Source organism: Thamnophis sirtalis, unplaced genomic scaffold, assembly GCF_051295495.1.
Source record: "Thamnophis sirtalis isolate CommonGarterSnake01/CBP01778 unplaced genomic scaffold, rThaSir2_p1.2 scaffold_8, whole genome shotgun sequence".
Taxonomy (NCBI): domain Eukaryota; kingdom Metazoa; phylum Chordata; class Lepidosauria; order Squamata; family Natricidae; genus Thamnophis; species Thamnophis sirtalis.
In genome coordinates, this window is record NW_028261388.1 from 22,642,503 (window position 1) to 22,667,659 (window position 25,157).

The window sequence follows — 25,157 nt, forward strand, 5'->3', positions numbered from 1 at the left end:
TTTCGCCGGAACCTCGAGCTCAACCAATCGGGTTTCGCTATTCCAACGCTGTCCCTGTCCGGCCTTGCTATTCTAAGGTCTTAGAGATGCTCGGTTCCAAGCTGCTGCTGCTGGGTCTTATTTTAAATGTCAACGGGGGTGCCGAAACACCCGGGGTCCCGCCTCGAGCCGAGCTCAAACTTGCTTGGGGACGTGGGGTATAAAAGCCATGATTTATGGCTTAGTAGGCTTTGGGTTAATCGTCTTACCGTGGCGTAGTAGCATGGTGGAATATCACAGCCAATAAAATCCTCACAAGGATTCACTGCTATCAGTCGAAGGTTTATTGGTCCGTTTAACTTTGACTTTAGTCCCCCCCCCCCCTGTGTGGGATTTTTTGCAATATAATAGAATAACAGTTGGAAGGGACCTTGGAGGTCTTCTAGTCCAACCCCTTGCCCAGGCAGGAAACCCTACACCGCTTCAGACAAATGGATATCCAACATCTTAAAAACTTCCAGTGAGCATTCATAACTTCTGGAGGCAAGTTGTTCCACTGATTAATTGTTCTGTCAAGAAAATCCTCCTTAGTTCTAAGTTGCTTCTCTCCTTGATTAGTTTCCACCCATTGCTTCTGGTTCTACCCTCAGGTGCTTTGGAGAATAGCTTGTCTCCCTCTTCTTTGTGGCAGCCCCTGAGATATCAGAACACTGCTATCATGTCTCCCCTAGTCCTTCTTTTCATTAAACTAGAAATACCCAGTTCCTGCAACCATTCATGTTTTAGCCTCCATTGCCCTAATCATCCTGGTTTCTCTTCTCTGCACTCTTTCTAGAGTCTTGAGTCTTTTTTTTTACATTGTGGTGATCAAAACTGAATGCAGTGTTCCAAATGTGGCCTTACCAAGGCATTATAAAGTGGTATTAACACTTCACGTGATCTTGATTCTATCTCTCTGTTTCTATCCCTCTGCAATAGCTTTGCACTCTTGAAGTATAATTGCAAGTCGTTTAAGTTAGTTTAATTGTGGTTTAATCTTATATCTTATACAAACTGGCACAATATATTCCACCGGTTTCATCAGATCTACTGATTAATTAAACAGGATAGCCTATATCAATATATGCATATCCTTATAGAAGACAGATTTTTGGGTGACAGGAATGATAGCCTCAGGTACTCCAAAGTCTAACAATATGAAAGAATTTAAATGACATTTATACCACCTGTGTTTATACCTACTGACACATTAAATCTAGTACATAATACAAAATAGAGAATCCCAACTTATTTAAATTTTCTTCTATTTTATTTTTATGATTGTTCGCTATCCAATAACCCAGGTTTGGGAAGAGTGTCTATACAAATTGAATGAATAAAAAACTTGTCAAATAATTATCACCAATGTTTAAATGATAATAGAATAAGGCAACAACAGGCAGTTCTCTCTGAAGATTTGGAACATTTATATAGATGTAAATGCTGTCTTCCTACTGCACTTCTACCGGTTTTTTCATTTTCACTACCGCAGTTTTTCATTTTCCCTCTGTTCTCAAGCTGTTTTGACTATTGTTCATATCCTCTAATATAGAGTAATGGTTGCTTATTATGTCAACACTTTGAAAACAAACTTTTGTGTATACAGCAGAACATAAGGTCCTAATGGAAAGACTGTAGAAACGCTATAAATTTTAAAAAGCAGAAGTTAGTGCTGTGGGGGTGGGGCAAGTGCAAATAACTTGGGAAGAACCGAGACTGAGACATTAAAGGTGGCAATGAATCAGGTAATGCTGTCCAGCTCTGAATATAGCAAAATATGGCAAAATAATTCTTAAAATTATCTTCATTTTATGTGTTATAGTGCATTGCAGGTATAATTAAAATGTGAACAGGTAAGCCATTGAGATTAACAGCCATTGACAGCCCTATTCCTCCTATGTTTGTTTCATCTTCTTTAAGGCAATCTGTGGTTTTGCACTTGCTTAATTCCCATATCACAGGACCCTTATTTTCATTTCCCAACTCTCAAAAACATAATCACTGACCTTAAAATGAAAACACCACATGAGGTAATGAATGATCCTCTCAGCTCACCAAGAAAGCAAATTCAAAGACAGTGAACCAGTGGCATTTCCACATTCTTACTTAATGGTGGAGGTGAATACTTATAATTAAAATTTTTCAATAGGGAGGGAGGTGGAAAAATCAGTTGCTCCCCTATTCAATCTAAAACAGCTGAGATTATTTTTCAATAGTTTAATATGTGGGAATAAAGGCAGCCTCGAGGATCACATCATAAGAAAATGACCTATCCAAAGCCATTTCTCAATAAATTGCAGCTAAATTAATAAATAAATCAGCTCAGCTGCCATAGACATTAACATGGGATTGGATGGATAGGATTTATTTATTTATATTTCATAATAGGGGCATTTCGATGACAACAAAGTTGTTTTCCAGTGTTAATATATAATTGTGAATATTGCTGACTGAAAACAGCAAGACAAAGGAGATACTTTGGTTGAGTGACAAGATGGAGGACAAATTGCAAAGTTTTCTTAAATGTCTTTGGAAAAACTAACAAGGATTGAGGTCATTTGCCCATACAATCATCAGGTGTCAACTCAAATTGATAACACCTAATGTAAAGCACCAAGGATTATTTAAATTTATTTGGAAGTATCAGTAATTGAATATAACTATTGCAACTAATGTTATTTTAATTTATATTGCTCCTTACACCGTAGATGTCCTCTAAGCAAAACATGTACTGAATTATATAGTCATGTATTTTTCTTTATGTGTTATTTTAATTTCTTTGGAATATACAATAGGATTATGCTATATATTCAGTAAAATTTGCTACTTGGATACAAAGCTGATGTTTGGCATAATTTTTCCTGTAACACAAAACATGTTAATTAGAAAGAGCTTGTTCTTTGCTGATTATTCTGCCATTATTATGTTTATGCTACAATAAATGTTTTAAGCAATGCTGTCTTCCTTATCAAGAAAAGTGGAAGCTGTAATTTTGATTGGCTTCCTTTCTCACTATATTATACTATACTATTTCCTTTCCAAAAAAAAATATGTGGTTTTGTTTCTAATTACTTGCAGATGGTCAACTAATTTAAACTTCCCATCTGGCTTTATCTAAGGATAAAAATCTGTATTGGTTATGAATACACCCTGATGAACAGATTCCATCTGTTTGAATCTTCTTTATATATCTGTATCAGAAATGCTACTGTTAAATTAAATGAAAGACCACCAAAACACTGATTGGAAGGAATCAAGTATTCCTTTTGCAAATTCTTATTTATACGAAAGAGTTCTCTAAAATATTGGAAGGTTATTAACATGTTTTTTCTAGCATTTTAAGCGTTTTGGAATTGAAAGATATGTAGCCTTTTTGGCTTTTAGTATACAATGCTTGAATGAAGTAATAAGTTCTCCTTCCTAAATAATTTATGTAATACAAATATGTATTCCTTTTATTTTTCTACAGAATGAAAACCATTGGCAAAATTGAGATGTTATTCAATTGTAAAGGCAATGAACTTGATATAAACTAATGTGAATTTTCCAAAATCATATGAACACTGGGTTTAGTCAGATGAAGCTGTTAACATTTATTAAATATGTTAATATTAGACATGGAAAGAATACTATAAACTATATATTCCCATGTACAAAGAACTGGGAGAAAGCTTCTTTGGATAATATATCCTTTTGCTTAATTACATAAAGAGAATTAAATCAGAACTACAATTAATTTAAAAAAGTCAATATTTCAAGGCAATGAGTGAATTGTAGGCTGCTATAACATGGCCTGTTTTGTTTCAACTTCCTATGTGTTGTGAATCCTGTTTGCATTTTTAAACATGATCTATAATTTAGCATTATATATTTATGTGCATAATAGCTTTCATTAATAAGATGAGAAATGAACAAAATCTTAATAAGTTACTTAGATTTGTAAGTTTGCAAAATGCAATGATGTTGTTAGCATCCATTTTGGTGTGTATGTGTATGAAACATATGAGACGCATTTACAAATACAAATTTGAAATATTGTCCTCTGCTTAATTTTGAAAAGACAAGTCTCCCGATATTATTTTTCAACTAGAAGCCCAATCAGAATATCAAATTATTTGAAATTATTTAGCATCTATCTAAACACTATATCTACGGCTAAATCTTAATTGAATTTCTGATCAACCTTGCTGTAAAATCTGCCCAGTGGATTCAAATCACTCTAACCCATTGTTTGTCTATTAAGACATGGAAGTCTGATTCAATGTAATCTGAAGCCATGGTTTACAAATTACAGTGGTTGGTTTATGCTAAACCAAAAATAAATGTACATTAAAATCTCATATATTGTGTGAATTGAGGAAAACCTCCAACTTTCAATTCCTAAAATCCCATACTATATATTGTATTAAGCTGGATTCACATATCAGAGTAAACCATATTTGATTTTGGCATAGCATATTGCATGAATCGAACCATTGCGATTTGCATGCCCTGACTTAAAACCATCCTAAAGGTGCTTTTCGAAAGGCAACTGAACTGTTTTTTTTTTCTTGAAGATGTTTCTTTTCTCATCCTAGAAGCTTCTACAGTTCTGACTGAATTGTGGGGTGGGGGAGAAGTGGAAGGGTTTATATTTTTTGCAATCATCTTGTTAGCTCTCTGAAAGTAGTTCAGGCCACTTGGCCTCTGTATTTGTACTTATCTGTATTTGCACTCTGATTCAGATGACCCTGAGGCAGAGGTGGTATTCAGCAGATTCTGACCAGTTCTGGAGAACCGCTAGCGGAAATTTTGAGTAGTCCAGAGAACCAGCAAATACCACCTCTGACTGGCCCCACCCCCATCTATTCTCTGCCTCCCGAGTCCCAGTTGATTGGGAGGGAATGGGGATTTTGCAGTAACCTCCCCCTGGAGTGGGGTGGGAATTGAGATTTTACAGTATCCTTCTCCCACACCCGCCAAGCCATAACACGTCCACCAAGCCACACCCACAGAACCGGTAGCAAAACTTTTTGAAACCCACCACTGCCCTGAAGGTACGGATAAACCCCCAAGGGGCTTCAACGACTCTCAGAGATCTATCAAGGATGTGATTGCAAAAAATGCAAATCTTTTCATTCCCCCCATTCAGTCAGAACTGTTCTTGGATGAGAAGCGAAATTTCTTCCAGAAAAAAGAAAGTCCAGTTTTGCCTTTTGAAAAGCACCTTTGGGGCAACCATGACCTGGGATGATTGACAATCTCCATAGACATTGTTTTTGAGCTAATTTATGCAGGGTGAATCATTCAACTTAGTGTTGTATCTTTTTATTCTTGATGCATGTTATTTTATTCTTCTTATGTACGAGAGCATATGCACCAAAGACAAATTCCTTGTGTGTCCAATCACACTTGGCCAATAAAGAATTCTATTCTATTCTATTTCTCTTCTATTGTGCTGGTTTATTTAATCCTGTCTGAGCGAGCTTCAACCTTAATCCACTACGCAAGAAACAGGACCGCAGAACTGCTGCCTATGGGACCGCATCGAGTTGTCCCCAAACCTCCCACTTATGGCCAACAGTACAAACACCCCGCCTTTTTTTCTTAGCCTCATATGAGTGCCCTCCCAGAAAGCTGTCTAAAGCAGTGCCTGCTCCAGTTCAGTATCGTAACACCTAAGAAAACCCAGAACATTTATTTTGGGGCGACTTAAATATTTGCCTCCTTCCTATTTCCTTCAACTTGAGGCGAGAATATAGTCAGTTCCCCCACCACCACCACTTCAACCAGGTATTTCTGCGAAACCGTTTTTCAATCGGGCGCTTTAAAGACAGGCGCGGGTCAGATTAGTCCCTCCCTTCCTCGCGCTAAACCGGAAGAGAGGCGCGGAGACCTGGCGAAGCGCCGCCTTCTTTCTTTTCGGCCTGTGGACGCCATCTTGTAGGTACCCGCTGCAGTTGGGCTGCTCTTTTTCTCCGTCGGGCCCCGGTATGCGGAGGGTGGCGGGAGGGGAACGGTAGCCTTGGGGCTGGCCGGAGAAACGGGTGAAAGGAAACCCGGCTCGCTGGGATCCGGGAGGGCCTGGGCTGTTTTGAGATGGTGGGCTCGGAGCGGCGGGCAGATATAAAGGCCAGGTGGAGAGCGTCGGGGAGGCGTAAGGAAGCGAAGGGGATGAGAGGAGCCGGGCGGGGAGGCTAGGAAGATAGAAGAGCGAGAGAACGGAGTCAGATCCGGGCCAGAAGCGAAGTACGGGCAGCGGCAGCGGCGGGAGAAAGGAGGGCATCCAGGCGCACGTGGCTAAGGCAAAAGCCCTGCTGACGAGAGGCCTGCTCCTCTCCCTCCCCCTCTGGTAGCCCAGCGCTTGGGAAGAGCCCAGCTTTGCATTTAATAAGCCTAAGAGCTTTCTCTGACTAAGTACGTGAAATGGATACGAATAAATGGGGACATTGACGGTACGCACCAAAGTGCCCATTTATTCGTATCTGTTTCATGTATTCATAATCATGTTTATACTTGTATCTGTTACCTTACACATGCTCGACAAATAATAAGAATAAAATAAAAATAAAGTTTAGTAACTTGAAGCACGTGGTTTGAATGCAGTGGGGGCGGGAGAGAGATGTCCCCTCCAGCCTCGAGAAAAATAGTAAACGCAATCGCTCCATCATGAGTCTATCTGCGATTTGGCATGGCAGAGTTGCGTATATTTCCCCCCAAGAAGTTGAAACTGGTCGATGTGGGTTTCTCTAACCTGGTGCCTACCGTCAGATCGGTTGCGAATTGGCTTATTTGGGAGGCCATCAATTGGGGGAGTATTCCTGAACCCACGATCTTTTGAATTGCTTGAAGTTTAGTTACTTCTCTTGCTAATAGTTTTCTTCTGGGTTGCATTGCAGTAAGTGTGGGGAGAGGTTACCACATTCAGAAAAGACAAAGCTCAGATCTTTGTAATGTTTTTTCTAGGCCAGAAAAGCCTAATGTGATGGGATCGGAGTGGAGATTGCTGTTTTAATTTCAGAAATTCTTGTTGCATTCAGTTGAGTCCTAATTATTGCCACAATTCTGGTGTTGTACGTCAAAGTAACTACAATTAGATTACTAAAGCAAAAACTTTGTTTTCCTGTACTTGCATTTTATTAAGATTTGTTTGCTTTCAAATTATTCAGTTGGATAATTTGGGATGGAGAGAATTAAATTTTGAACAGTGTATCTAGAACAGATCAACATTTGAGACACTTGCTTTGTATACTAGGCTATTCCATCCTGGCTGCTGGGTATGGTAGATGAAGTAGGAAAAAGAATGTCCAGGGTATTGAATAGGGAAAGGGTGATCTAGTGTAGACTGCCACAGGCAAATCCCATATGTATAGTATATCCATCTTAGCTGAATAAGTAAGAGTATAAGTGTCTTTAAAATAGGCTACCTTTCTACTTCTGAGAAAGCCATTAAAAAATGCTCAACCATACTTGAGGGTCCTTATAAGAATTTGACACTTAAAGGATTTTGTGTGGAAGTTGTATTTTGGCAGGGCTTGCTTAATTCATACACAAATTACCAAGCTCAATTTAATTTTACAAGATTTCAAGAGCTGAAAATGTTTTTTCTGACATAAATTCTCTTCATTACAGTCATGTGTTCAATAATAATAAAGCATCACTATTTTACAAGAAAATCCATTTAAACTTAATACAGTTATCTTTATATTTCTTTTGTCTGAATTGTTGTAAATTGATTACTCTTACAGTGATCTGTCAAGATGACAAACACAAAGGGAAAGAGGAGAGGGACACGTTATATGTTCTCAAGACCCTTTCGCAAACATGGTAAGTAAAATTTATTGAGCCAGTTAAATTTAATAAAATGATGGAAATAATGTTGATTGAATCCCTTACCTGTGTGAATTATATAACATGCACTATAGTTAAAGGAATATCATCACATAATTTAAAATTCACTGTTACGTTTGCCTAATGCCTACTGTTGATCATTATTGGGTGAAATAATTCCTTAATTCTATTTTTAATTTTAATCCTTAATACAGGATTGGGGTATTAAAGTACATGAAATTAAATTAACTAAAATGTAAGTAATTGTTGCATTTTTTAAAAAGGTGTTGTCCCTCTTGCTACCTACATGCGAATCTATAAGAAGGGTGATATTGTTGATATTAAGGTATGTTTCTTTAAAAATTACTTTCCTGAAACTAAAATTATGTTACACAACTGTTATTACTTTATTAAAATAAAAGTGTAAAACACCATAATATAAAAGGATAAACAGTTGTCTTCAAATTATATTGCTGAACTTTGTGAGTGCTTGGGTATCTAATATTTAATTTGTTGTATTAATTTAATTAATATTTGTTTATTTAAAAATAATAAAAATATACAATTTTTTAAAAGTAAAAATTGTGTGGTTGTAATGGAACATCTGTAATCAGATGTGCAGTATTTCACTTGAGATTGGATATAGTTTTGTTTCTTGAAAAATACTAGTGATATTTTTTCTAATGTGTAACTTTAATCAAATGGCCTGGGTTAAATTTTTGCTGAATTCTTAGCGCAAAGCCTAATTTGACTGTCTGATTTTGAAATGCTGCATTACATTATTTTAATGCTCTGGTGCTTGATGATGACTCTCTCCTATGATTGCTTTGTAATAAGTAAAGCAAACTGAGCAAAACATTTCACCGGCACTGAAAGCAAACCAGAGACATTATCTAGCTCTCCAGGAAACTTAGGCCACCAGACAAAATAATAAAATTAGGATAGGGGTTTATGCTGATTTATAATGTAATAAAGATATGATGTGATTAGTAAGCCATGTGTGATTCATTGGGCTCATAAATTCTGCCCATACCATTTATAATTTGGTGGCTGATTAATAAAATTACTGGAAGATTGGGGTTCAGTTAAAACAGAAAATCGTCTAATCATTCTTGAGTAGCTGACTTAGAGAGTAAGCAAGCTTGTTCTGATTTGACTAGAAAAGCTTATACTATGTGGGCAGAGCAGCAATTATATTCATTAATTTAAGAACACCGGCATTCAGTTGTAAATAATTCATTGATGTCCTTTCCCAAGATTTTTTCAATAAACATTCTCAGGCATTTTTATTTATAACTATTTATGGTGTAACTTTTTGTACTAACAGGGCACAGGAACAGTTCAAAAAGGCATGCCCCACAAATGTTACCATGGCAAGACTGGAAGAGTATATAACATTACTCAGCATGCTGTGGGCATTATTGTGAACAAGAAGGTTAAGTAAGTGCTTTCCTTATTTTCGACTTTATTCCTCATTACTGAATGTTATGTTAAGATATGTCTGTTTCCCCCTTCACTTTACCAATTAGACATTTCTTGTCTTAATTGGTCATTCAGGGGGGGTTACAGCAATTATCCTTTTAAAACCCAGCCAGATTATATTTAACTGGCTTGGATCCTGTCAGAGGAAACAGATGCTGAGTCTCTTCTGCAACAATATATAGTTTGGAAATGTCAGGCAATAGAGCTTTGCTGACTTGATCTCAGTGATCTAGTTCTTGCTTATTAAAAAAAATTGATAAAACTCTGACTGTGCCCATATCTTTTTTTCTCCTAGAGGCAAGATCCTTGCTAAGAGAATCAACGTGCGCATTGAACACATTAAGCATTCTAAGAGCAGAGACAGTTTTTTGCAGCGTGTGAAGGAAAATGAAAGGAAGAAAAATGAAGCAAAGGAAAAGGGCACTTGGTTTGAGTTAAAACGCCAGGTAACATTGAGAATATATCTCAAATACGGTAGTTGGTTCTAAATCTAAAGTTACTTTGAAAAACACCTTGTATGTAACTAGACAAAAATGTTGAGAGTTGTTTAAATTTGTAACAAGACAAAAATGTTACATTATCTAATGTCATATACATTATCCCTGTCAGATCTCACATAAGGGAGAGCTAGTTGACATACAGTTAGTCTTCAACTTGCGAACATAATTGAGCTTGGAAGTGCAGTCATTAGTCAAATAACCAGACCTGATTTTTAAGCAAATTCCATGGTGATTAGGCAAATCAGTTTTCCCCAATGGGCATTTTTCCTGTTGGAAACTGGTGAAAAATGTTGCAATTTGTGATTAGGTGACTGGGATACTGCAAATAGCCTTAACTATGAACCAATTACCAACTGTCCCAAGTGCAGTTGTGAATGGAGTGTGTGATCATCATAATTTCAAAAGCAGGCCATAAGCTTCTCTGGGGAGGATTCTATTGTAGCGTTGAATAAGTGTCTGGTTGTAGGTTGGGAACTATCTGTATATAAAATATCATGTCTTTAATTTATATAGTGTTTAAATGTTGCTGCATGTCTTGATCTATTGTCTACTGTTCATAACAAGCTAAATTGGGGGAAAAATCAAAGGGGGCACGAAGAGTCAAAAAATGATTTTAAAGTTGTCAGTCACCTTATTAAAAGAACTAGCTTAATTTCTCAAATATAAAAGACTATATAATTTTTTTGTCTTTGCTCTTAAGATATGTTCCTAATTTTGAGGGAAGACAAGTGACCTAATTATTAAGTGTGTAGTGGTAGAAAATGCTCAGTAAAATTTTTTTTTTATATATCTTGCACTGTTGTAACACACTTCTTTTGTATTCTTGTTTATAGCCTGCACCTCCAAGAGAAGCTCACTTTGTTAGAACCAATAACAAAGAGCCAGAGTTGCTGGAACCAATTCCTTATGAATTCATGGCATAGTCTGTATGAACAAAATAAAATAACTTGAAAAGAATTGAAGCACTTGTTTGCGTATTCAAAATTATTCTGAATTGAAAGTTCTGTATTTCTATTATTTACTCTATATGTTATAATTCAGCATACAATTAATTATGGGCAGACTAAGAGGCAGCTATTTTTCTGTGAACCATAAATTACTTGTCTGTTGGTAGCCTTCAACTAGTTTTTATAAATAAACAAGAATATTCTTACAATTACTTCCCAGTATATTCTAAATTAAAAATGTGTTAAAGATAGAAAATATTGGAGTTATAAATCTAAAGAATAAGGTTTGTAAAAAACATTGCTGATTCTGTTTCAATTATTTCTGAGAAACTAGCACATTTCTCACATTCTTTTCTTGGTTTTCTAATAAGATACTCTCCATTCTTGATAATTTGGCACTATATCTTTCTGTTATTTGCACGAACTACTAAAAGTATCTCATCTCTCTCTTCCTTACCCACCAATGTCAAGGAATCCTAGTAGTATGAATTAGTCTGAAATTGATCGTGACATTCAGATCACAAGTTTGTAAAAATCTGACGTGAAAACTACTAAATGAATATTGTCCACTTGTATTCTGTATTCAAAAATGTTTTCCCATTTAAAAGCTTCATACCCCACTTTGATGAGCATGAAAAACTCACAAATAACTCCAGGGTTTGTTTGTTTTTTAAGTTTTAATACACAAATGAGTGACAGGTAGGAGCAAACCCTGAGAAGATGAATTAATTTTCCAATTTAAGAAAAAAATATGGATAAGATATGTGTGTTATAAGTTAGCAAGTCTGATAAAATGTTACTAATCAAATAATAGATCATGTACATCTATTACGTTTGGTATCAAATATGATGGCATTGTTTGATAGGACATCTGGGGACAGAACATCCCTCTCCTTTGTGGTAACATTCAGACAAATTTAAGTCAAGCCAAAAGAGGCAGCACGTATTAACTTACCTCAAAAGTTAACTGAGGTTAGTACGTTAATGGGAGACACTCCCAGGAAATATTACGGTGGGGGCTAGACTAGAAAGCCAGCAAAGTATTCCAGAGGAAAGCAATGGCAAGCCAACTATTACAGCTGACAAAAGACAGGCATTTTTATAAAGTTGTGCTTAATTGGAACCTACCATTAAACTGCATATCTTTGGTTTGGTATAATACTGTATATGTGTAAACCTGTTGATTATACTTCAGTGATGTGCATATAAACCAAATATTCTGACTGGTTGCTGTACATAAGGCAACCCTTTTCACACAAATTTCAACTTTTCTACTGCAGGAGACCTGATCTTGAAACTGAAATCAGGCAAGCTTCATATGACTACAATGTTTGATTTCCAGCAAAATAAGCACAGGTGTTTTGTGCTTTGTGCCCTTTAAATGGTGGGACTTCAACTGCCTTTACAAACTGCTTGACAGAATGAGTTTTGGAACAGGCTTTAGACTTTGAAGGATTGCTTAGTTGATTTGGGGGTTTTGAGCAGTTACGAGCATGTCAGAACAATAGGGAAATTATATAATGGATGCAATATTTCAACATTTAAACGCAGAGAAAAACAGGTGGGAGAGAGCGCTTTTTATCCTTGTCCCCTCCCACAATGTATTTAGACAATATATGCATATGCTGACTCTGTAAACTGCTTAGGGCTGTAAAACACCAGAGCAGAACTATGATGGAAACCCGTGTTTACTTACTTATAGAAAAAACCACCCTATAGCAAACCATGGGCTTGCTTAATGACCATGGCACTTAATAACTGCCACAAAAATGATTGTAAAATCTGGAGCTCCTTTTCTATTGTCACTACTTACAATCATTTGAGCTTAATTAGTCAGTGGTGGGATTCAAATAATTTGACAACCGGTTCTCTGCCTCAATGACCGGCTAGGTAGCCGTGTCTGGGTGACGGTGGGTGTGGCCAGCTTGACATGTGACTGGGTGGGTGTGGCCAGCTTGACATCACGTTGAGGGGCACCTCTCGCCATGCCCGGCCATGCCTCGCCCCTCACCTCCCAGCCACTGCTCGTCACATCCAGCTACTAGCTCTGCTGCCCAGCCGGGCGAGTAGCTGAGTGAGCGGCCAGGTAGTCAGGCTGGGAGGGGAAGGGCGAGGTGATGCCAGGTGTGGGGAGGCACGCTATTCAGCCGGTTCGCCAAACCACAAAAAGTTAGCTACCGGTTCTACTGAACCTGTGCGAATCAGCTAAATCCCACCACTGACTATATTCATGGTTTATGGAATATGCTACAATTCATTCAATACGAAATCATAAATTGGTTCATAAATTACAATGATTGGATGCAAATGTTTTAAGCCTAAATCTCGCAAATTTCCTATATTGTGTGAATCAGGACACTGCCATTCTTATCCCTAACCAAGATGACCGAGGCCTGCATTTGATTCATTTCAGACAAACTCTTGTTTCAGTTAGAACTGATTTTAAGATTTACCTTTGATGCACACCTTAATTTAGATATATGGCCTCTAAGAAATGCTGATCTGGTTGGAATTGGACTATCAGAGAAGTCTACAAAAGTTGCTTGATATGTCCTCCACCCCCCATTACTAAAAGCCATACATAAATTAGTCCCAATTGGCATGAATCATTAGTAAAAATTGGGGAGTGGAGATTGGTGGCTGCAAAGAAGTTGTAAATGAAGCTTGCAGGGGAGATTAATTTGTAATGATTAGTCACTGAACTTTTGATGTCATGTTTTGTAACGTTGAGGGTGTACATTGTCACCTGTAGGCTTTTGTCTTGGTGAAGCTTTTGTATTCTTCACTTCATATTTTCAAGTCTTTTTTTAATGTTTCTGAATCTTCAAAGGCCCCTCCTTATTTGTTCCTATTGTATCTATCATTTCGTTTTGTATCAGTTCTTCCTGTCACCCCCACATCTGTCACTTAACCTTCTTTTCTGAGATTGAGTCATTGTTCTTTCTCGCACAACAGACAGCTAATTTTGTTAGTGCAAAAGGCAGCTTTTCCTGGACTATGCATGTTTCAAGAACATCTGCCTACCTACAAAGGTAGCTGTTGAGATCAAGTAGGCCAGGCTAAGCCAAAGGTAAAAGGAAAGCTGTTCTTGGGGAACAACAAGATTTTAGACTCTAAACTTCAAAAAAATGTGGAGAATTGGCTTCGTCTTTGAATACATTATTAGGTGACTCTTACAGCAGCATTAACTGGGTGTTTGAAAAGCTAGCATGTTGCGCATCTAGTCTGTGCACAGGCTGTGTTCATACAGCACAATAAGTCTGCTTGCTTAACCAGAGTTCACTAAATAACCTATGATTTACTCCAGGGGTGGGTTCTTGCCAGTTCTAACCTCTTCTATAGAAGAGGTTCCACAAATCTACAGTGCCATTTAGAACTGGTTCCAGCTCCCTGCCCCCGCCCTTCTGTAAATCATCAAGATGAAAAGCGAGAGGAGGAATTCTGGGAGTTGAAGTCCACAAGTCTTAAAGCTGTCAAGTTTGAACACCCCAGGGTTTTTTTTTCTAAAGGTTTAGGGGTGCAAGGGTCTTGTAACTTGACAGCTTTAAGACTTGTGTGCTTCAAATGCCAGAGTTTCTGAGCCAACATTTTGTTTGCTAAGCAAGAAGTGAATAAGTGAATTTCACCACATTTTACAAGTTGGCCACGCCCACCCAGTTGCATGACTGGCAAGCCACTCCCACCCCGGTCACATGGCTGGCAAGCCACTCCCACCCAGTCACATGGCTGGCAAGCCACTCCCACAAAGCTGGCCACACCTATAGAAGAGGTTCTAAAAGTTTTTGAAACCCACCACTGATTTACTCAGACTATAAGATGTACCAGACTATAAGATGCACCTAGATTTAGAGGAGGAAAACAAGAAAAAAAAAGTTTTTGGCCTCTGTGTATCCCATTTTCACCCTCCCCGGCCTCCGGAAGCACTTTGCAGGCCAAACCAGGCCAGTTTTTGGCCTCCTAAATCCACCGCGCATCACGTTTTTGCCAAAAACACGCCCTTTTTGGGAGGGATGTTCACTGACTCACCTCACTTGCGTATGTTGCCACCAGCCTCCTTTTTGCTGAGAGGCAAGGCTTTCCTGAAGACCTCTGCAGCCGATAACAGATCTCTGGATCGACCCGGAGCTCTGTTATCTGCTACAGAGGCCTTCAGGAAAGCCTTGCCTGCTACAGAAGAAATGGGCCGGCAAGGCAGGTGTCAGGGTATGTGAGGCCTGGCTGCAACTGTTTGAAGGTAAGTACCCTTGCACCCTGGAGTGGGTGGGGTCTTAATTAGGGCTTATTTTGCAGGGAGGGCTTATATTGGGCGCTCAAGTAAAAATCAAGCTAAGGCTTATTTTTGGAGTAGGTTGTGTTTTCGGGGAAACATGGTAGATGTCCACAAAATGCTGGGTATACAGTAATCTTTTTCACCAATCATATTTTGCAAAATGTAGCCCTTAGGATGAAAAAGGTTGATATACTTCTGATTTATCCCAATGAAAATTGAGCATGTTCAGTGGCCATGAAATACTAATTGCTGGAGAGCAAACCAGAGACAGGGAAATAGCTCTAGAAGTGCCCGAGAAGAAGACTTAGGTGACTCACTAGAATCCAGAATATGAACATTTCATTCTGTTGAAGTTTTCTTCTTTGCCTGTAGAGATTTCTCCCACTCCTCCATTTCTCTGGCAACTGCTAATACATCCCACATTTGTAGCCTCCTAGCATGATTTCCAGAGCCAAACACTGAGTTCATATTAAAACAATTTAGAATGGAAGCTGGCCAATTATTAGGCTGCATCTCAGAATACGAGTCTCTGTGGATTATGATGTTTGATTTGGATTGATAGTATGATAGCTCCATCCATTTTAGATCTACATTTCCTGAAAAATTCAGTGAAATTTGCTGCCATGAAGTGTGTTTCTCTGGAGGGCTATAGCCTCGTTTATTATGATTGGATGTGTGCTTATTATCTTTATTCAGAGGAGAAAATGTGATTCACAATTTTAATCCTTCAGCAAAAACATTAGTTTGGCAGCGATGTTTAGCCATGTAATGTATCTCTTGTGATATAGGTTTATTATAGAATGAAAGCAATATGATTATGGGCCATCAAGTTGTTGATCTTTAGGGACCACACATTTAGATTTTCTACATATTGTGGCCTATCAGCCGCCGGCCCCTTTAGCAGCCAAATCAGAGAAGGAGGAGGTGTGAGAGTCAGGGTCAGCATCAAAGCAACCTGACAGCTCCGAAGGGGAAGGGGGAATGGAGCTGGCAGAGAGACAGAAGCGGAGCCTGGGCCGTCCATCAGCCCTCAGATGGAGAGTCACAACGAAGATGATATGAACTGGCACACTTGGTGCACTGTATTTGAATTCAATGTTGCAACTGTTCAGTCAGCTTTACTGACCACAGTTATACTTCAAAAGGTTGGGGCTGCTCTCTTCAGAATTTTTTGAATGAAATACAATCTCCTCAAGTCAAAGAAAGTCCTGTTTTACAAATTTAGGACAATATGGACATATGGAGCAGATTTTAATGGCAGTTTCCTCTCTCCATGAGGAATGAGCCATGTTGACGCAGTAGTTAAGAGTGCAGTACTGCAGGCTACTTCTGCTGATTGCTGGCTGCCTGCAATTTGACAGTTCAAATCTCACCAGGCTCAAGGTTGACTCAGCCTTCCATCCTTCCAAGGTGGGTAAAATGAGGACCCAATGTTGGGGGCATATATGCTGACTGTAAACTGCTTAGAGAGGGCTATAAAGCACTGTCAAGCGGTATATAAGTCTAAGTGCTATTGCTATATTGCTACATCTCCACACCATATCAATGGCAGAAAAACAAACTATGTGATCATGCCAAGATGCAAAGAAGTTACAAGCAGGAAAAAGGTAGTTGTGTTTCCCAACTTTCATCAACTGGAGTGTTACACATATATTTTGAACAAAGCCATGTACTCCTGTGGGTCAGGTGGGATATACTTTGCAGTAATGGGCAAACACCCTGCCAGAAGCATCTGCAAACAAGAGAGGAGAAAAAGATGAAATGCCCATCTTTCAAGAAAGTGCCAGCAATAGCTCTATGCCACCACTGTGTAGAGGATCAATAGACTCACAACAAAGATGATATGATCTGGCACACTATATCAGAATTCAATGTTATAACCTTTCAGTCAGCTTAACTTGTGATATCAGTTCACCTGATACCACAATCAGCAATAATTCAACTACAAGCAAGGTTTTAAAATAATCTTTTAATTATTCATTTCATTACTGATTTGGCTGATTGTATTCTGAATGAGGTATTTTAATTGTAACCCAGCCAAAGTCGCTTAGGAGTAAGTGGCCTATAACTACACTGATTATGTGTTTATTATTATAAAGGAAAGCTCTTTATTCAGAAAAGTGTCTTGTAGATTTATTTTTCAAAAACTCACTTTTGTCCTTTTTTTTGTGATTCGATTTTTACCAAATAAACGGTGCCACTGAATAATGTATATAGGCTTTCACATTCATGTGAAAAACATGGAAACTGAACTGTCTTTTTAAAAACAAATTTACATATGCTGTTTCATTTTAGATATTTTTATTAGAATGTTTTTATGTTTCTTGATCTGGATTTTTCTTTTATAAAACTAAGTTATAAACCTTTTTATTCTAATGAACATATAAAGAAAATATGGTCATCATATTTATAAATTAAATTAAGTAAACAGGGATTATCCCATTCCAATATACATAATCGCATAGAGTAGGCCTCCTCCGAATTCCATCCGCCAGTCAGTGCCGACTGGCGACTACGCGGAGGAGAGCCTTCTCAGTTGCAGCTCCGACGCTATGGAACAATCTCCCCGTGGAGATCCGCACCCTCACCACCGTCCAGGCCTTCCACACAGCCCTCAAGATCTGGCTATCCCGTCAGGCCTGGGGATAAGACTCTACTCTCGCCCCTCCCGAATGTTGAATGAATGTTGTGTTTTTACCGCTAATTATTTCTACTCACATTTTCTTTTTGTGTTTTGTCCTGCACTCCCCTCCCCTATTATTGTAAGCCGCCCTGAGTCCCCTCAGGGAAAAGGGCGGCCTATAAATGTTTAATAAAATTAAAAAACTAAAACATAATTACTTTTGGAATCCGTTTGATAAGGTTTTGCTAGTAGGTGGCAGAAAAATGCTTTTGTGAATGACCTTCAATTTTTGTTCAACCCCTCCCAGTAAAATTCTGCTTGCATGAATGCATTACTATGCCTTTAATTCCCATACGAATGGTATTCTGAGTAACCACTCTTCCCTCCACACATACATCCCCCAGGCCTCTTAAAGCTGTGCCTACTATTGTTTCCATGGCAATTACACTATTTGCAATGTTGATGTACAACTTCAAAGCAATGTAAGCTTTGCAAGGATGCTGCCTTTATTCAGACTCTCAGGGAAATTAGATAAAAGATGGAAATGAAATGTTTTGAAGATTACCTGTGTGACACATCTCTGCACCTGGCAAAAGGCACTCCTCTTAAAAAACACAGAAGAGTCATTCTAAAGTAAGCTATACCTTCTCCTCCTTTAAAAAAAAGCGGATGAAATCGATGACAGAAAACACAGTAAAATCACTCTGCTAAACAAATAATTCCCTCACCATTCAAACCTCAAACCATTCACTAGGGCTGCATTACTATTAGTATTAGTCTTCTCATCGTTCCTATCACCCATCTCCTCCCACTTATGACTGCAGGACTGTAACTTTGTTGTTTGTATCCTTACGATTTATATTGATATTGATTGTTTCCTGATTGCTTATTTATACCCTATGTACCTTCTTATGTATCATCATACCTTATGATTCTTGATGAATGTATTTTTAATGTCTTTTTATGTATACTGAGAGCATAAGCAACAAAGACAAATTCCTTGTGTGTCCAATCACACTTGGCCAATAAAGAATTCTATCTATCTATCTATCTATCTATCTATCTATCTATCTATCTATCTATCTATCTATCTATCTATCTATCTATCTATCTACCTACCTACCTACCTACCTACCTACCTACCTACCTACCTACCTACCTATCATCTATCTATCTATCTATCTATCTATCTATCTATCTATCTATCTATCTATCTATCTACCTACCTACCTACCTACCTACCTACCTACCTACCTACCTACCTACCTACCTACCTACCTATCTACCTATCTACCTACCTACCAACCTACCAACCTACCTACCTATCTATCATCTATCATCCATCATCCATCTATCCATCCATCCATCCACCCACCCACCCACCTATCTAACATTACCGGTGAGGTCCCCATAGATAAGCAACAGAACGCGCAAACAAAACGGGTCACAATTTCGCACCCGAAGCTTCATTCATTCATTTCAATGCGAATTGGGGAGCGAGCGATGCTTACTACACGGGAGAAAACCTAAACGGGGCCGAGGATGCGATCCCACCCATTTCACAGTAAGGGGGAAAAAAAAGGAAATTCGTTTCTTGTTTTCGGAACATTCACTCCACCGGAAGCCAGAGCCCAAATACCGCAAAATAAAACCCGGCTTTTACGATGCACCGGTGAAATCCTCGGGCAGACTGTCCCCATTAGCCCGCCTGCCCGCCCGCTATCTCTTGTCCATCGCCAGCTATGTCTTTTGTCTAGGTCTGCTGGTTCTGGGAACGGAGGCGTGCGTACAGCTGATCGCCCTTGTGCGTACGCAGGGCCGGGGCTTCCCAAGGAGGGGCGGGGGTGGAGGTGGCGCTTTGTCGCACTTGGGCTTGACTTTAAAAGCGCCGCGCAATCCGCGGTTCCCCGGCAGCTGCGGCAGGGCTTCGCTTGGAGGCGGCGCTGGTTCCTCGCCTCCGCGCTCTGCATGTGTTTTGGGGCCACTCCTGCCGCCGATCCCGTTATTTCTCTTGCTGGGGCTGGAGGGCTGGCGGTTTCCCATGCGGTTCTCGTCGATCATGTCCCAACCTTATCTTTTAGCGCCCATCCAAGAATGCCCCGCCGAGTTCCTGGTCAAGGAGGTGAAATTGGCGGTGCTCGGAACAGGGGGCGTGGGGAAGAGCGGTAAGTGCCGCGGAAGCGAGTTCGGCTGGGCTGCTTGGGGATCTGGGTGGGCGAAGGATCCGGCGCGGTGACTGAGATCGGGGCAGAGGAGAGAAGATGGAAAAACGATGCTCTACTCTAGAAATAATAAAATGAGGATGCTCTGTGTGGAAGCCGGGAAAAGGTGGGAATGTTGGAGGGGAGGAAACCCTTGATAAGTGAAGTCCTGTCTACCGTTCCCATCGCAATGCCGTCCACATATGGAGGAATGCAACGCCCATCAGCCGGTGAATGAAAATCCAGCTGTCTGGGAGGACTTTGGGATGGGCGCATAGACTGGTTGGGTGGCTTAAAGGGCTCCTTTTTCAAGCAGAACATCAACTACTCTTGGGTTAAGCAGAAAATTCCTCCACGCTTCCACAGGCATCAAAGCTGTTCATTTGGTTTTCTCATCGAGATTCTCTCTCTTTTTCCCCCCAGCCATGATTGTACGGTTCCTCACCAAAAGGTTTATTGGAGACTATGAACCCAACACGGGTGAGTTTTCTTCTTAAAGATTCTCCCTTTCCACAAGCCAGTTGTGAGGTCTGAGGGAGGGCAGCATCATTTTATGCCATAAGGAATCTGCTTTGGCCACGCTTCCTTTAGGGACTTTTTCAGTGGCTGAGACGCTGAGCTTGTCGATCAGAAAGGTCGGCAGTTTGGCGGTTCGAATCCCTAAGCGCTGCATAACCGAGTGAGCTCCCGTTACTTGTCCCAGTTTCTGGCAACCAAGCAGTTTGAAAGCATGTAAAAAATGCAAGTAGAAAAAATAGGAACCACCTTTGGTGGGAAGGTAACAGCATTCCGTGCGCCTTCGGCATTTACTCATGCCGGCCACATGACCACAGAGACGTCTTCGGACAGTGCTGACTCTTTGGCTTTGAAAGGGAGATGAGCACCGCCACCTGGAGTCAGGAATGGCTAGCACATACGTATGTGCAAGGGGAACCTTCACCTTTAAAAAACGTGGGAATGCAGGTGTTTTCCCATCTAGCCTCCTAGAAAGAAGGGGAAAGAAGAAACAAGGCTTTGAAAGCTATTTACCAACCAGCTAAAGCTCCAGAATCCCATTCTGAAGCTTGATCTTAACATTACACTGCATTGATTTTTCTGCATAAATTGGGAAGAAGGTTGGGGGACTGTACTCAATGTTTTTTTTTGGAGGGGGAGAAGGTTTATAGGGGCTACGGGGACTGCACTCAATGTTTGGGGGGGGGTAGTTGAACAAAAACAGCAGCAGGTAGTGATCTGAAGTGAGGGTGGGAGTTTCCTTCCCTTCTCCCAAGACTTGGGTGGAATTTAAGAAATTTTGGTCACATGTTTAATTAGTGTTTAGGATTTGCACCAGTTTTCAGATGTTCCACAATTCAAAATGGGGACCGATTGCTACCAGTATAATTGTTGGCAGTCATATTCTGGTGCATGCGTGTGTGTGTGTGTGTGTGTGTGTGTGTGTGTGTGTGTGTGTGTGTTAAGGACCCCAATCAGTATTGGGTTCCTGGACTTCTGACCTCTGGGGTTTCATGGGCCAACATGAAGGGGACCAGTAGTTGTTCTATTTCCTCTAGGTTATTTCTTGCCCCCAATATAAGTACAAGTTTCTTACTCGCTTCTTTCATGTTCATTTTTCCAGGGAATCTATATTCAAGACTTGTTCATATAGAAGGTGACCAAACGTTTCTGCAGATCCAAGACACACCAGGATGCCCGGAGGTACAAAATAATCTTAAAAATATGTTGGTTCTGATGGTCAAATGGGATTTGCTTCTATGTTACAGAAACACATTGGGCTCTTCATATTTGCATATTTATTCATTTTATTTTCATTTGCTCGCTGCTTCCAATTACTTTTAATGAAGGGAGAACAAATGTAGGAAAAGCTGATTAGTCTTTTATTATGCAGTCATCCTGCCTCATTTATTCAATATTTCTTGCTGCTTAAAGCAGTGTTCCGCCATTAAAGATTCTCAACTTATGACAGTGACTGAGTCAGGCAATTATGGTCATAAGTTCTGACGCTAGTAAAGCTGCTCATCAGCTACTAGACCCGATTTTATCACCTTTTTTTGCAGTGGTCATTATGTGAACACATTGGTTGTTGAATGAAGGCTGTGGTCATTAAGCAAACCCAGGTTTGCTATGGGGTGTTTTCTTCTGGAAATAAAAAATAAATATTAGTGTCCAGAAATAAATTGGTAAATTGTGGTTAGATGACCATGGAGCAAATGTGGACTGGTTACCACATGCCTAAAATTCTGTTATGTGACCACTGGGGTTTGGCGGCAGGGGGAGGCACTGGATATTGTAACTTTAGAATTGGGATGAAGTAGCTTTGGGGGTGGGAAATGTTGTAACTGTGACTGGTTGCTAAATGACCAATTGTAAGTAGAGGATTACCTGTAACAAACAGTCAGGAAGTCAAATATGATCACTGCCAATAGTTTTAGTAGCTCTCAGAACTTTCAGTCTGAAATATGATGGTCAAGGTTGAACACTGAATAGTTGAACTGTGAGATGAACTTCTTTATCAGAAGTCTTCAAACTTGGCAACTTTAAGTCTTGTGGACTTCAACTCCCAGAATTCTCTAGAATTCTCCCAGAATTCTCCAGCCAGCTATGCTGGAGCTATGCTGGCTGGAGAATTCTGGGAGTTGAAGTCCACAAGTCTTAAAGTTGCCACGTTTGGGGACCCCTGTTCTTTATTGAAACTATGTCTGCAACTGAAACCTTTTCTGTTCTTTATAAATGTATGCAAATAATCATTCCTTCTTTTCAGATCCAAGAAGACTTACCGCAAGCGCTAGATTCAGTTTCTGGTTGTCTCAAGTGGGCAGATGGTTTTCTCTTGGTCTACTCAATTACCGACCGTCATAGCTACCAGTTCATTCGGCCACTTTTTCTACACATCCAGAAGATTCGCCCTGACTCAAAAACCCCAGTCATCATTGTAGGGAACAAAGGGGATTTGATGCATTCTCGACAGGTTGCAGCAAATGATGGCCTACAGTTGGCCAATGAGCTGGGTGTTGTGTTTCTGGAAGTTTCGACAAGTGATAACTATCAAGGTGTATGCGATGTCTTTCAATACCTTTGCAAAGAAGTTAGTAAACAGCACAGTTACGGCAGCCGAGACAAAAGAAGGTCATCCATCATCCCGCGTCCCAAATCTCCAAACGTGCAAGACCTCAAGAGACGTTTCAAACAGGCTCTTTCATCCAAAGTGAAATAGACTTTGAAATGGCCTTTGTTCAAAACTGTTTTATTAATTACACCTTTATAAGAAGATTTTTATTTTTGTACTAATGCTGTTGTTATCTATCTAGATAAAAATATACAAGATCCTTGGAATTACTTTCATATGAATTTTTCTTCCTCCCCTACCTATTGCAACAAAATAAAATAAAATAAAATGAAATGATTGAATTAAAGCTATATTTCTGTTCCATTAGAGATTTACTTTTTAAATAAGGCAAGAGAACTATTTGTTTACCAGATTTATGCCCCAACTTTTCTCCAGGAGCTCAAGACACTCTCTTTCAATAATAACCAATAGGTCACTCAAAAGAGTTTCCATTAAAGGGGAATATTTGTAGCTCAGGTGTAAAATCATGCATTTTGGAATTATCAGAATTTGACAAGTTATAATTCTATAATTGTAGCAGTTAAAGCATTGAAAAAAGAAGAAGACCCAAATTTTAATCACTGTCAGCCATGGAAACCCTCTGAACTTGCTTGTTTCCTTCCAGACGTTTCATTATCCAAACTAGCTAGTTTGAATAATGTGAAATTTATAGGGCTTAAAATCTTACTCACTGACCTGTGGTGCATATTTTATAGATTATTCAATGAGCTATATGGTATCTATTGGCTTCATTTATAGGGCAATTTTGTTATATTTGTGCAGTAACTCAGTCTTTCCTAAAGGGAAGATTAAAAAGGTTACTTTTTATTTATTTTTTAATGTGCCCCATGACAATAGAACTAACATAGAAACACAGCCAGTGGACAGATAAGTGTGCAAAATTACTAGATGTAAATATATTACCCAGGAGTAAATTCCATGAATCAGTAGTATTTTTAATAGATTTGTAGAGTGTACAGAATATTATTCCCATAGTTGCTGGTTGATTTCACTGAAATCTGTAACGCCTTATCTATTTTATTTTGCTTATTTATTTTTAAGAGCCAAGGTGGCGCAGTGGTTAAATGCAGCACTGCAGGCTACTGCTAGATCAGCAGTTCAGCGGTTCAAATCTCACCGGCTCAGGGTTGACTCAGCCTTCCATCCTTCCGAGGTGGGTAAAATGAGGACCCAGATTGTTGGGGGCAATAGGCTGACTCTCTGTAAACCGCTTAGAGAGGGCTGAAAGCCCTATGAAGCGGTATATAAGTCTACTGCTATTGCTATTACTGCTATTGCTTTAAACATGTTCATCCATTAGGTTCTATAGATAGCCTTTGGAAAGATTTTATCCTTAAATCTAATCTTACCAAGAATATAAGGAGCTGTCTGGTGCAAACTCAGGCTTCTTTTTAAACATGAAGTCATTATTATAACTGAGTATGCACTTAATATGAAAACCATAAACCATAGCAGATAAATAGCCTACTTTGAAAAAGAGAATATTTTGTTTTGCTTCAATATGTTGGAATATCCATCTTGCCAAGCCATTGGTGTTTCTAAACCACAGTGTTATAGATTGCCATTATCTTTTATCCAGTCAGTGTTTTCTTCTTTATTTTTCTAGCTCAGCATTTTCAACATCTGCTCTTGCAGCAAGTGTAATTTCCAAATGTGTTGGAATACTCATCTTCCCTAGACAACTTGCTGCCTGGGATAATATGAATTAATCTAATATAGCTGGGTTAGAAGAATTTACAGAATAACAGAGTTGGAAGAGACCTTGGAGGTCTTCTAGTCCAACCCCTTGCTTAGGCAGGAAACCCTACACTACTTCAGACGAATGGTTATCCAATCTCCTCTTAAAAACTTCCAGTGTTGGAGCATTCATAACTTCGGGAGGCAAGTTGTTCCACTGATTAATTGACATCTAGATAGACAAACTGGCTCCATATGCTGCTCAATTATATTCTTAGAATCCTTAGGAGACATGGCCAATTATTGCTGTCTGGAATTATGGAAATTAGAGTCTAATATATTTGGATGCTGATGATGAGAACTTTAATTCAGCAACATCTGCAATGCTGTAGGTTGTCCCACCAGTGGTGGGATTCAGCCAATTTGCATAACTTCGGGGGAGAACCGGTTGTAAACTTTCTGAACAGTTTGGCAAACTGGTTGGAAAAATCATTAGGGCAGAG

The 25,157-nt window shown here is 39.3% G+C and overlaps 2 protein-coding genes and 2 non-coding genes across 5 annotated transcripts; all 4 read left to right on the top strand.

Annotated features, from left to right (window-relative positions):
• The first annotated feature begins 5,865 nt into the window (after nt 1-5,865).
• On the top strand, nt 5,866-10,771 carry RPL21 (ribosomal protein L21). Of its 2 annotated transcripts, none has more exons than XM_014064334.2 (6): nt 5,866-5,940; nt 7,746-7,824; nt 8,112-8,173; nt 9,155-9,267; nt 9,605-9,755; nt 10,643-10,771. In XM_014064334.2, the coding sequence occupies exons 2-6, from the start codon at nt 7,758-7,760 to the stop codon at nt 10,730-10,732; spliced, it is 483 nt and encodes a 160-aa protein (XP_013919809.1). In that variant the 5' UTR covers nt 5,866-5,940; nt 7,746-7,757; the 3' UTR covers nt 10,733-10,771. The 2 variants fall into 2 exon arrangements, with proteins under 2 accessions (XP_013919809.1, XP_013919811.1); XM_014064336.2 differs by lacking the exon at nt 5,866-5,940 and adding an exon at nt 5,947-5,988.
• LOC148044330 (small nucleolar RNA SNORD102) lies at nt 8,624-8,705 on the top strand. Its single transcript, XR_015697606.1, has one exon. It is a non-coding gene; the product is annotated as a small nucleolar RNA SNORD102 (small nucleolar RNA).
• On the top strand, nt 9,331-9,463 carry LOC148044331 (small nucleolar RNA SNORA27). Its single transcript, XR_015697609.1, has one exon. It is a non-coding gene; the product is annotated as a small nucleolar RNA SNORA27 (small nucleolar RNA).
• Nucleotides 10,772-19,642: 8,871 nt separating the features above from the next.
• On the top strand, nt 19,643-23,127 carry RASL11A (RAS like family 11 member A). The gene is made up of 4 exons (XM_014064329.2): nt 19,643-19,814; nt 20,274-20,330; nt 21,469-21,548; nt 22,612-23,127. Exons 1-4 carry the CDS (start codon nt 19,691-19,693, stop codon nt 23,062-23,064), a joined length of 714 nt encoding a protein of 237 aa, XP_013919804.2. The 5' UTR covers nt 19,643-19,690; the 3' UTR covers nt 23,065-23,127.
• Nucleotides 23,128-25,157: the final 2,030 nt, after the last annotated feature.

Bases quoted from the DNA above. Each gene is read 5' to 3' on its own strand.
- RPL21 (XM_014064334.2), top strand. From the start codon at position 7,758: ATGACAAACACAAAGGGAAAGAGGAGAGGGACACGTTATATGTTCTCA. The intron at 7,825-8,111 runs GTAAGTAAAATT...TTTTTTAAAAAG, and splicing joins AAGACCCTTTCGCAAACATG to GTGTTGTCCCTCTTGCTACC. The intron at 9,268-9,604 runs GTAAGTGCTTTC...TTTTTCTCCTAG, and splicing joins ATTGTGAACAAGAAGGTTAA to AGGCAAGATCCTTGCTAAGA.
- RASL11A (XM_014064329.2), top strand. From the start codon at position 19,691: ATGCGGTTCTCGTCGATCATGTCCCAACCTTATCTTTTAGCGCCCATC. The intron at 20,331-21,468 runs GTGAGTTTTCTT...TCATTTTTCCAG, and splicing joins AGACTATGAACCCAACACGG to GGAATCTATATTCAAGACTT. The intron at 21,549-22,611 runs GTACAAAATAAT...CCTTCTTTTCAG, and splicing joins ACACACCAGGATGCCCGGAG to ATCCAAGAAGACTTACCGCA.